The 13076-nt window shown below is 44.0% G+C and overlaps 1 protein-coding gene across 1 annotated transcript in view; it reads right to left on the minus strand.

Moving 5' to 3' along the window:
* slit1a (slit homolog 1a) overlaps positions 1-13076 on the minus strand; it is an 83343-nt gene that overhangs the window by 29789 nt on the left and 40478 nt on the right. Inside the window, exons 5-9 of the mRNA XM_079280214.1 lie at positions 7502-7573; positions 6669-6740; positions 5389-5460; positions 4438-4601; positions 207-354 (exon numbers count right to left, since the gene is read on the minus strand). Coding sequence (XP_079136340.1) covers positions 207-354; positions 4438-4601; positions 5389-5460; positions 6669-6740; positions 7502-7573 — 528 coding nt within the window. The remainder of the gene's footprint in view (positions 1-206; positions 355-4437; positions 4602-5388; positions 5461-6668; positions 6741-7501; positions 7574-13076) is intronic.

A 13076-nucleotide genomic window follows, 5' to 3' on the forward strand; every position in this document is an offset into this window, starting at 1 on the left:
ATCTCACCAAAATCAGATTTACTGTTCATGGTTGACAGCATCATATCAATGCTGATTGTGGAAAAAAGTATCACTTTTGCATTTAAATGTGTTTGTATTCGTTTTCTTAACCTAAATCGGCTTAGAAAATGTCTTTTAAGTTGGATTTGATTGATGTTTGTTGTAGGGTGACAGTGTTTACTGCAGAAGACGGGTATTGTGCTCACATCTCAGCCATGGTGTCGGGCAGATTGGCTGGGATGGCAGTGAGACCTTTTCCTCGACAGTCCACAATGTTGTTGCTGCAGGTGCACATGGCAGGGCAAGAGCCCAAACCGATGCTGCACGGCTGAAGGCTGGAAGATTCCTGGTGACCTGAAGAGACAAGTAAGAGAGAGAGAGAGAGAGAAAAAAGGTGCACGAGAGGTGAAAATGGAGGAAAATATGATGGGTAGAGAGGAATATGCAGCTCCTACAGGTATGTGAGCACAGGTGGGTTTCTTTGGTTTTAATGAGAGCAGCACGACTCTCAGCAGGATTACAGGGCTGTTTGCAGGAGGGTTTGTGCGCTGACGTGGAGCAGCCCCGACACTCATGTGGAGCTCAAGCTCTTCAACATGCTGCTCATGTCATCAACCCTTTGTGTTTGATGAACTGAATTGCAAATCAACACACATTCACACACAGGGATGTTTTGACATTGAGAAAAAGATATGAAACATCCTACTCTTGACTTTATTGTAAAGACGTACATCCTTGAGAATCAATGGGCAAGAAACTAGGTTATCTATCAAAGGAGTGCCACGGTGTATTGAGAGGAGAAGAAAGACATGAATAATGGAGTTGGAGCGGCGATTGAAGGCCTCCCAATAACATCCATTGATCTCCACGCAAATGTTCCTCCCGAGTCTGCTTTCTCCGGGTGGAATTGATGCCATTCTGCAAATTCAGCCTGACAACCCCCCCCCCCTCCCCCACCCCCCACCCCTTCACATCCATTTGTTCTAAAACAATTCAACTTTTCAATTTGCATACACAGCACACAACCCATCACGCTGTCTCTAGATACCTGTTCAAATAGCTGCGGCACTGTCAACGATATGGTGAAGAGCGGGTGCTTGCACTGCCAGTTCAGCGTGTTTGGTATGTGTGGTGTGTGTGTGTGTGTGTGTGTGTGTGTGTACAAGAGTGTGTATGTAAGCCTAACCCAGATAAAATGAATAAAACAGACTTTTAAATGGCCTCATTTACACAGCATTACTAATTCGAGTTTCAAACCATGAATATTTGATTACCTTCCTATCTATCGCTCAGCTCGTGTGGAAAATGTTGGTAAGAGAGAGTGAAGTGGGGATAGATATTCAGGGAGAGGAAGAGGAAGAGTAAGTGATGGTGAAAGTCAGTGACAGAGTAAGTAAAGTGCTAAAAACTCCACTCCCTAAAACAGAGAAAAGGATCACTGCCAGACATTAATGGCTCTAGCTCTTGGACCATTAACTTATAACCAATGTACAAGGTCACACTTAATTTATCCGGCAAATCATAATCAATTACCTTCATGGACGAGATGCTTTGACAAATCTGGAAATCAGGTAAACACAACAAACAGCATCAAGAGCGTGAATCAGTGAATCAACACTCGCACAGTCGCTCAACCCACGTGATCGGAGGCCCTGTGATCTTGGATGGCAGAGCTTTGACAGATCTGGGATCAGGTGTAGGACAGAGAAGAACTCCCTTCTGATCCAACATGGCACATTTGACAGGCCTGGGATCAGGGAGAGTGCAGTGCACAGCTGGAGAGGCCTTAACAATGACAGCTCTCTGACAGGTACACTTGAGGTGAGTCTGTTTGATGCACGCTCGTCCCCGGATCATTCTTCTGCTGTTTTCCCCATTATCTCTTTCCCATCCGCCGTCTCTTCCACTGTGTTCCCGTCACATTTCCCTGGTTTTATGTGCTCCCACCTTTGTATTACTCCCCCTTCCTCCACTCTTCTGCTCTCTCTCACTGCTCTTAACATCCACATTTTCAGCCTCTTCACTCCCATAGCTCTGCCAACGACTGTCACCACAACCTGCAATCCATTTGGTCTCAAGTCTTTACATTTAACCTCATTCCACCTCATTTCTCTCATCATTTCACAATGTTATCCCTGGATTCTTTCCATTTGTCCTATTTTCTCAAATTCCCTTTCAGCACAACAGTTGGGTTCACCAGTTCTCTCATCTTTTTCCCTCTTTATACACCATTTTCTTCCCGGTTTCACACTACAGGAATTGTATTTCCTTCCACCCCTCAAGCAATTCATTACTCATTGCTCAGTTCAAACACAATATTTTTATGCCATTTATTATTCCCTGGGAGCAGTAATTCAGTGCAATAGTCATTAACTTCATGTCATATAACCTCAAATGGACACAAGCAGCTTCTACATTTCAGTTACCTCTAATGTAAATGATCAAGAGGGTTTATATGTCACCGTTTTGCTCAATAACACCACAGTGAAGGCCATTCAGACAAACTTAAGTCCTAATCTAAACTAGAGAGAGATAATTATGAGTAATTAGGATGAAAACAGATTGGCAGTGATATTTGGCACATCATGTTTGATTGGTTTTCTCAAAGAGATACCTATTTTCACACACATTTTGAGTCTTATTGCAGTAAAAAACTTTTGCTATTCGTCTTTTTAGCCTAAACAGGATCATTGTGTGGTGGGAAAAAAGCTCAGAAACGCCTTCTGGTTAAAGTAAGTGAGGAGAAAAATGGAGCGAAAACACAAATGAGCGGCTGGTCATGCACCAGAGCCCAACTGCAAAACAAAAGTAAAAGTGTTTCCTCAGCAAATGTTATTTTTAAAATCCAACTTTCCCACGGATTTAGAATGGCTATACTTCAATCATTAAGTATAGATACAGTGTAAAAAAAGCATTGCTTGAAAACTAAAATAATGAGTTTATTATTTATTTAAGTTTTGGATTGTTCAATATTAATGTGATTTTTAGATTGATGAGAAACGACTGCCCGGAACAAAATGACGTTATTTCTCAAAGTGAAGCAGTAAATGTGTTACTCTGCTCATTACCAACAACAAATGTGAAATCGTGGCGCTTTGAAGCCAACTGGGAGTGAAAGTCAGTGAGTCGTGATGCCGAGAGCCCTGCAGAATTTCATCATATTTTGCAACAACTACCAACACACTGGACCCCATTTTCCTTCTCCTGCCTCTCACAACAAGAACATGCCTTTCTTTTCCCTCTTCCTGTCTTCCAACAGAGCGCCACCCCGCCCCAAACCCCCCGCAGGTGGCCTGGCCTGGTCACAGCACAAACTACGTACACAAGTATACAGTATGTGTGTGCCAGCAAGCCGAATGAGTCCTTCACTGGGAGTTCAACCTCTGGTCAGTCATCCATTGAAGAAGAAAGTGGGTGTGTTTGCGTGAATGAATGACTGTGTATTTATGCACAGAGAAGCAGAAACAGATTTTGTTTTCATCCTGTTTGTCTTGTCCATAACATATGAAGTACCATTTGCTAATGAGACTCACAGAGAACCAATCAATCTACCACAGCTTTCCTCGATAAAAAAAACACCCAATACAATTCTCACATGACGGCGGCTAACATCAGCACGCTACATCACCTGCAACTGCCTATCACGCAAAACCTCAACTTTCTGAATCTTCTTCCACAACGGTTTCCCTGACACCCATCGCTCCCCTTTCCTATCTAATCGTTACACTCCCACGCTTTGAATCTCTTTCCCTGGGCGATGAATAGTTAATGATCTCTGCTGTCACGCCGTATGGCTGCAAAACAATCACAAACCCACAAATACACACAAACGTAGACACAAACCGCCCTCGCAGCTGGTGTTGAGAGTGAGATGGCCTTGTGGGGAGTGGAGGTTCTCATGCTGTTTTTCTATTGTACTGATATGATAACCCCATCGCACATGCTCTCTCACACACATAGCAAGAGAGAAAGTTTAAAGCCAAACAATCCTTTGCGAGGAGGTGCGAGGACATGAATAATGACGACTGAGGAGAGGGCTACTACTGTTAGTGGGGGCAGCCTTTGCTCCAGCTGTGTGTTTTATATGTCATGGCATTTTCCTGCCAGCTCCTGAAAGCTGGAGACACATGAAAGGGCCAGAGGAGAGCTGTGAGGTTGCTCGAGGGCAGAGGAGCTGTCAGGTGTTTGCCAGGAGAATACACTGATACAAAAGCACAGTGGAAGTGGAGGAGGGAGAATATATACTCGGTCAGACAGGGAGTTTTTGGAATGAATGATTTGATCAACGTACCAAAAAAAAGACTGCCCTTTCATCCCTTTCTACTTACCCTATCCACTGAACATGTAAATGACTTAATAAACAACAGACAATATGATACGCAATATTCTTGTGGTATTGATTCTGACGTTGAGTGTAAGTAACTACACAAGTCTTACCTGAGCAGCTGAATTCGTGTTTCTGTACCTCTGCCACATTGAGTCCTCTGAGCTCAGTAGGGGCAGTACACTGGGTGAATAGACCAATTGTAGGCCTCTGTCTCAGCCACTGGGCCAACCAGGCCAAGTGACAGTCACAGTTCAGATTGTTGGAGTGGAGACGGCTGTAAAAAGAGAGAAACAATTGCATGCATTAAAAGATTTTCTCTGCCGTTTACGCTATCTAAAATACCACCAGCTGAGGATAAAAATAGCATAAAAAGTGTCTGTTCTTTCTGAGAATCATCACATTCCATCCCTGTGGCGAAACACACTAAATGATACGCTACATGGATGATTGTAAATGGCACATTTGGAGAAAAGAGGAACACTAAAGGGGTGTTTTCTAAACCCAACACGGCATTCCTGGAATCTTGTGCCTGTCCAGAATAACTCTTGCTGTGGTGCGGTGGACCTCTGGAGCACGTATGCTGACTTGCAAACTTGTGTGCACAGACACATAGTGCACACACATACACACACACACACATAAACAGAAAAGATATTTAATATAACCCCACTGGGAGTGAGGAAGCCCAAAAAGCCACCACAAGAGCAGCAGAGTCACGGCTCTGAGAGTTTTCAGCAGGCATAATTGTTTTAATTTGTACATCATTTCAGATTTAGTAATCACATACAATGCACAATACACAATAGGCCTCTGGGGCTATTTGCGGGCCAGTTGTTGTTTGTGTGTTTAGAGGGAGGGGATAATGGCCTCTGGCATTGCTACAGACCCTTCTGTGGCGCTCTGTGGTTATGGCTGCCCCCCAACAGTGCCTGGAATGACAGAACGTATCTACTCCCATATGGGATTTCAGCACGTTCTCCGTGGCTACATGCAAGTGAGATACAGTTTTATTTTACATCCAGGGAGGTAGAGAGCATTGTGGTGCGATAGGTGTGACTCACAAGGTTCGTAGCTTGGGCATGTGGTTGAAGCTGGAGACGGGTATGCTGCTGATGTTGTTGTTGTTCAGCGTTCTGTGAAAACAAAAGAGCGAACAAAGTCACATCCTCAGCGGAGGGGAGAAATTTTATATTTATACTTCAAAAAGTGTTATTGCGGCGGTCCGCTTCCATTCCATTTTTTTAAATCCCCCCGCCCCCCTCTCTTTTCTCTCAGTCTCTCTTTGTGGCATCCCACTGGGAATATAACACCTCATTCCACGCAGATGGGAAGCCCTCGCACCTCCCACGCACACACACACACACACACACAGTCGTGCATACAAATATACACACACGCATGCGCATACAAGCGTGATCACAACAACCCCAACTTGTAGTTCCAGAAACATACAATGCACACGTACGCACACACCATCGAACCCCGGGCATCAGCTGCAGTGGGAGAAGCGGGTCATTTCAATCAGCCTAATAACCCTTCACCATATTTCAAGCTGCTCCCCCTTTGAACACAACCTGTCCTCCTCCCCCATAAAACCTATACATACAGACCCCCCCCCCCCGCCCATCCCCTCTTAGACCCTTCTGACAAACCTCTACATCTGCAATCCATCCACGCCATGAGAGCAGCCTTTAATGTTGTTGTTTTTTTTGGTCTCCCCACCCCCTAAAACCCCCCACAAACACCCACGCACAGCACAGTCTTTAACCATAAAAATAACAAGGCCGTCAAAGTGCCTTTGTCCCAAAGACTGCACAGTTGGTCTACATTGTTTCAGGTGGGGAGATCTAACAGAGGCCTGTGATTAGGATTTTGGACAAGGGATGATTAATTGAATGTTTAAAAACTGCATAACATGGTCACCACTGCGCCCGGGGTGGAATGCTCACTTGAATGGGATTTTTGATCAAGACGGTTGGAACTCCCTTGTCAGATGGCCCGCCCAGGGCTGGATAGGGTGTAGATGGAGGTGGAGGAGTGGGTGGGGTTGGGGGGTGGGGAGCGGGGAGCGGGTGTTAATGTGATTGAGGGGAACGCTGCTGTCAACTGAGTGGAACAATGAGTTAATGGAGCTTGGTCTCCTTGATGCAGGCCCCCCTCATGAGGCCCACTGGGGGTGTTTTGGCATAATAACCAAGGCCGTACTCATTAAAGGTCGATGCTATGTGTATATATTAGCTGTCATTATCAGCAGGGGAAAACAATGTCTTCATTTAACTTCGTGCTTTAATGGATTGACCCACGGTGAGGCTGGATGAATGGCATCACTTTAGATACTTACAGCACTTCCAAGCCTCTCAGAGCTCTGAAGGCTCCATCCTCGATGCAGCTGATGTGGTTTTTATCCAGCTGACTGCAGAGCACATAGGAGAGAGAGAGGCTTTGTTACATTAGACACACACACACAATATTTCTGTCTCCCTGTGGGGTAGTTGTAATCATTGATACAGTAAGTAGTACGCTGATGCACGAAGGGTAAATCGATACTGGTTTAGTCATCTCAGCTCATGTAACCCCCGAGAAGAGCAGCAAAGGGGGACTTCACTGATTGTTTATCTGCATCGATACACCTCATGAATCTGTGCGTCCGTGTTTGAATGTGCATGTACCGGTAATCTGGTGAAGATGTAAATCACTGTTGCTATAAGCCATCTTTGGGGAGCTGCTTGCGTGTGTGAGGCGGTTAGTCTACTGCTCAATCAGAGCAAATAACGTTTGACCCCTGAGCGAGGGCGATTCACTCCAAAACAAGTTAAAACGCTGGAATGAAGCGCACTCTTCTGCTGCCTTCTTACAGCAGCTTTAAGTGGGATTTGTTGGCACTGGATAATCTTGATTCACTCTTCAACGATTTATTATCATTGATTTCAGCAAAGTATCACGTAGCACTACATCAAAAGCTAAAGCCAATTAATCAATTAAGCAAAAATTCACTTATTTCAGCTTCTCCAATGTCAATATTTTCAGATTTTCTTAGATTTCTATAACCTGAATATATTTGACTCCATGGGTTCTGGAAACGTGCGATGGCCATTTGTTGCCATTTGCTGACATTCTATAAACCAATCATTTATCAATAACGAGCAGAATCATTAGTTGCAGGGAAATACTCACAGGTTTTTGATGTCCGTAGCGCCTCTGAATGCTTTTCTGGGGATGGACTGGATGAAGTTCTCGCTCAGATCTCTGCAGAGACAGTAAGTAGGCATCAGTTACACCATAACGTACCCTTGAGGGTGGCTTGGTTTGGTTTGTTTGGTTAGTCAGGGTGTGTGGTCTTAAAAAAGAGGAATACAATCTTTTTTTGGAAGGAATATGGACACAATCTCCTATGTAAATGTGACTCCCAGTGTTTAAAGCACACTTGCAGAATTCACACTCTATTCAGTGTCACTCCCTCTTTTACCAAACTAATCGGTGCAAAACAGAAAGCTATAGTCAATGTTTTATTTTCTCTCCAATGTGTGCTAACACACCTGAGAGTGGTTATTTTATAGTGGCTGTATTATTCAGTGTTCTTTCATGCTATAATGTGTTCTGTGCCTTGACCGTGCTCTGGTGCGAGATGCCTGCGCACAGACCGAACAACCAGGCAGCAATGCAGCAACCAGTGAGGGGTCCTCGCTGGTCCGGTTGGAAGGATTCATTCGGACGATGCGGCACAAAGAACATTATATTTTACTATTAGGCTGTGTGTGCGCGTGCGTGTGTGTCCAGCGCTTAACGGTGGGTACAAATTTGACATTTGAAAAGGGTGTGTAGAAAGTAGGAGGGTGAGAGAGGGGAGGGTCAGAGAGTGAGTGAAACACAAGTAGCCATAGTTTTAATCAGCAGATTCTTTTGTTTGTCGTTTAAATGGTGAGCTGACCTCATTCAGAAAGGCCCCTCTTCTACACACACACACACACACACACACACACACACTACACAGGGAAACTGTAGGGGGCTGCTTGAGAGGCTACTGTCTTGAAACACACACACACACACACACACACACACACACACACACACACACACACACACGAAGGGCTCCCACAGCTCAGATAGACGTAAACAGAGTACTTATGGTCGGCCATAGAGAGGCTGAAGCACAACACCACAATCTATAAAACTACAAAACACAACTGTTCTGCATGAGACTGATGACTTATTTAATGATAATGCACACCACATTAGGCATTCCCACGAAGCACACAACAAGTATCCGCACTTATAAAACCCCATGGGGTAATGTTAAAATGCGTTCCCAAGACTTCCGCGACACATCGGCCCCACCGGGTCATCCTTCCCAGAATTTTCCTCGGAATGAATATTGCATATACGGTTTTTAAACGGGCTACAAATGAGGGGAGCAAAACACACCACAGCCATTGTGTTGTGCAACCTATCGAATGGATGGGTGGTTGTGCCTTTTACTGTTTCGCAGAAATTAAAACAAACGCTCTGCAGGCCAAATACACCACAATCAGAAATGGAATTTGTGTTTTTGCCTTTTTGTTGTTTGAATATATTAAATTCAAGGCAACTGTTGAACTTTGACCAAAACAAAATGAGGCATTTTGCTTGAACGTGCACAGTTCAGTGTTTCATGGAACATGAATGCATGTCCACAGTGAAAGTCCTATAGGGATCAAGCTGTAAGTTGGTAGTCGACTGAAACTTGTTGGGTCTTGCACCATCTTCACAGTCTCACCCCATCATAAGATGACTGTGTATTTAACATGACATGCCTAATCCGTGGGAATGGCCATACAATGAGTACCTTCATACTTTGGATGAACAAATAAACAACATGTCCAATTATCTTAACTGCATCACATTTCAATGGCAAAGACACCAGCTTTATCCTGGCTGTTATTTTCAACTCACAAAAATGCGACGTGCATGTACAGATGTGCAGATGAAACACACACACACACACACACACACACACACACACACACACACACACACACACACACACACACACAACGCTGGCCTGTTTTCAAAGAGTGCGTCCGTCCACATTCTAATTTTACCATCTGAGGTTCAGTGTTATTTCCTTTGCAGATCTGCAAAACATCTGCTTTCACAGATATTTTCCGGCAACACAGTTGGCAGACAATTTAGGCAATTACACAACAATAATCTATCTATTCTGTCAGTCTGCCATATTTTTTGCAGGATCATACCCTGAACATCAAACCACCTTCATGTCTCCTAACTTGCAAGCATGGGAGCCAGAACAGTTGTGCTCCCTCCAGCTCCTTTGTTGTTCTCTTGGAAAAACAGCCTAAGTGCAGAGTTGAAAGCAGAGTCAGTCTGGCACCCGGGCTATATTGGTGCCTCTTATCAAGGCGGCTCCATGCATGAGGAACGCTTTTGGTCTACCTGGCCCTGCGCTCTATCTGATGACTAATTAGTCCTCTCACCTTCTCCTCACCTTCCTGCAACAAACACACTAACGCACACGGAGATGCCTTCGTGCCGTACTGCAGACACACTGTTAGAGACTTCTCCGTGCGGTATGTCTCGACTGTGCGTGTTCGCTCCCGGGTTCAAAAAAGAAATGATCACCGATTGCTGTGTTCGGACAGCATTGTTGGAGCGCCCGAGGCTACAGTGGCTGTAAGCTGAGGGAGAAACAGAAAGATGGCAACAGGCATGAGAAGCTGGAAAACAAGACAAGGCAGGAATGCTTTGACAATATGAATACAATGCTATGTGTGTAAGTAGTAAAATGAAAGCTCTAGGGTGGAATCCGCACACTAAAACCCCCATAATCCTATTAGCACGCTGTAACACGATTGGCTGGAGTGATCTATATTGCTCCCACTTATGGTGCTGTTTGATTGGATTAGAAGCTGAGGTCGTGGGAGGTCGCTTTATAACTGTATGTCTGATTTGGGACAATGTGTGCCAAAAAAAAAAGCGCCATGACAACCCTGATGTTATCCATCGTGCCAGAAAGTCTGCCTTTCTCTCATTTACTTATATTGCCTTTGTCCCTCTGTCACATATAACAAAATAATCACAGTGGTCATGGTTTGGAGTCTGCAGTCTTCTGTGTCCTTTAAGGATTTATCGACGCGTTCAACTCCTATGGGAGCCAGAGCGATATTAAATTTAGCAACGCTACATTTCTACATTTACACATTCGGCAAACAGGACATTTCTGTGGGAGACCATGAGACCATGCTGTATTTTACATAGTCTGTGGTTGCCCCTCAATGGTGTTTTCTAAGCTCAGCCCTGACTGTGTTGGCTCCGAGATATTTGACATTTCTGATTAGTTTGGAAGCAGATTCTCAGGGAAGCACTGAACCCTTCAAAAACAGACATGGTTATGTGAGAACAGTCCCCGCAAAGAGGGATATTGGCCACCATGGTCTCCATGACTAAGTCATGGCAGTAAATCGAATGTTACAGCCCTCACAAACACACAAATGCCATCACAGTGCATCACTTGAGAAGCAGCCCAAACACAATCAAACTGGCATGGCAGGAGATTACAGTTTGTCCTTTGTTTCTCCCTCAAATTATGAAGCATTGCAGTGTCTGGCCAATACAGACTTTCTAAAATGTGAGTCTGTGTGTTGCTTCAGGCTTAACAGGTTCATCAGATTGTGCAGGATCAGAGGGCAGGCAAAGTGAAGTATCAGAAGTAGGGCCACAGGACCTAACCTCCAGGCTTAACTCCACTTGCACAGCTCCCAAGGACTCTCACAGTGTGCTGTAATGATGTCAAACCTGCAACTTTTTAGTTTCCTTATTTCCTGCACACAGCATGCCCACCAGTCCTTTTTCATCACAGGTGTGTGAGCCAATGCCTGAGTGAGCGAGAGTGTGGCTAAGTTGGTGTTCAAAGGGCCTAGACCTGGTATAGATTTAGCTTAATGCACTACATACCCCGAAGCGGGCAGTTAGTTCATAAATGTAGCCTGGCTCTCTTTAGGTGACGTTGCTCACAGTTCATTCCCATTGTAGCCCTAATGATGAGGTAACACACATGTTTTCAGGTGTGTCCTCGCTGTATGAACGACGGTCCGAGATGTGCCGCGGTCAGGATTTTTAAGGTTTAACGTTTGCAAACAATGGTATCTTTTAGTCAGTGTAAAGTACTCTGACAGCTACTGATATGCATATTTCCCAGAATCCCTGCAGGGTCTTTGTCTGGAATCATTAGCAATGTTATCAGACATAGCTCAAGGCGCCTGGTCTGGAGATTAGCCGCACATTGAAGGTAATATCAGGTTCCTGTCTGATTCACATCATTAACCTCTGATCTCTATCTCAATACACTGCATTAATACTGTACACAACTTCAACTCTCTTCTGCATGACACAAATACCAACTGCAACGTTTGACTTTTGAAAGCAAAAGGAGGGATGCTGCAATGGCTCAGCTACCTCAAGAACAGACAGCATTTTGTGGTTGAAGCCCTCAGGGCTTCAGGCTCCACACAGTGATCTGTGGGTAAGTAATATACAACTTCTAATGAATAAATGAAAACATGCACATGCGCAAACATGTCTGCGAACACAAACAATTGCCTCTTTCATGCCTTCAAGATTTCATAACCTCTGCCTCCACAGTTGGTTGACACGGTGTATCATGAATCAGACAGGATGATCTGATGCTCTGACATCACGTTTTTAGAGGTTTCACTGAGGGGAAATACACACGCTATTTAAGGATATATTTTCTATTTAAGTCCCTCCTTCACTGAGCCCCATACCGTTCTCTGTTAACACCGTCTTTCTTCTTCTCTCTGTCTTTGTTTGTACCTTTCTGATAACTCTGGTATTGGTCCTGCAGGTTTAGAGACTTGTTTTCTTGTTGTTTCTAAGGTAAACTTACTAAAGTGAATAAATGTTCTAATGTTTACACTGCTGCATGGATTCCAACATTATTACGTGATCTATAAACTAGTAAATGTGGCATACTAATGCTCAAGAGAGGAGACTTTTTGGTTTCGCGCTTTTGCATTTCAAGAGCAAAATAAATAATCTGAAAGTGCTGAATGGGATCTTTCAACATGCAAATGACACTATTGTGGAGCGGACATGGCCCAAATTTTCCCGTTACCGTCTTCACAGGTTTTCACCCTTATTTCAGCCATCTGTCTCTTCAGTACACCTCCAATGACATAACACTTTTACACATTTAGAGATCATTATTCAGTCAAGCTATCAAAACATTGAATCCCTGTTTAAAACGTTGTTTTAAATGCTTTTCATTTGTGCCTGATAAATAATTGCTGATCTTGAAAAGAGGTGCCTGTATGGTGCTTGTATCCGTTGCCAGCATAAGTGCATTTATTTTAGTGTGTGTATCGGAAAGAGTGTTTGTTTTCTTGATTTCTTGACTCGACTGCACGATAAGAAAATGTTTATCCTTGCCAAATGCTCTTAATTCCATTCTTCCATTAAGAGAGGGAGAAAAAGACAGAGGGGGAATGTGTGATTACTTACTCATTAAGAGAGTTAATGAGGTGTGTGAGGGCTGTTAAAAGAATTACAGTGTGCTGCCACTAACTGCTAACTACTTTCTTCCTCCCTGCACGGTAAAAGCCAACAAGTAGACACACACATAAACAACCACACAAATAAACTGTGGGCTTTCAGAGAGCAGTTGCTGAACCTGGAAATGTGTCAACAAACGACTCAATATAGTGCAAATAAAGGAGTAATACATTCAAATCAACAA

This window comes from Melanostigma gelatinosum (assembly GCF_949748355.1).
Source record: "Melanostigma gelatinosum genome assembly, chromosome: 12".
Taxonomy (NCBI): domain Eukaryota; kingdom Metazoa; phylum Chordata; class Actinopteri; order Perciformes; family Zoarcidae; genus Melanostigma; species Melanostigma gelatinosum.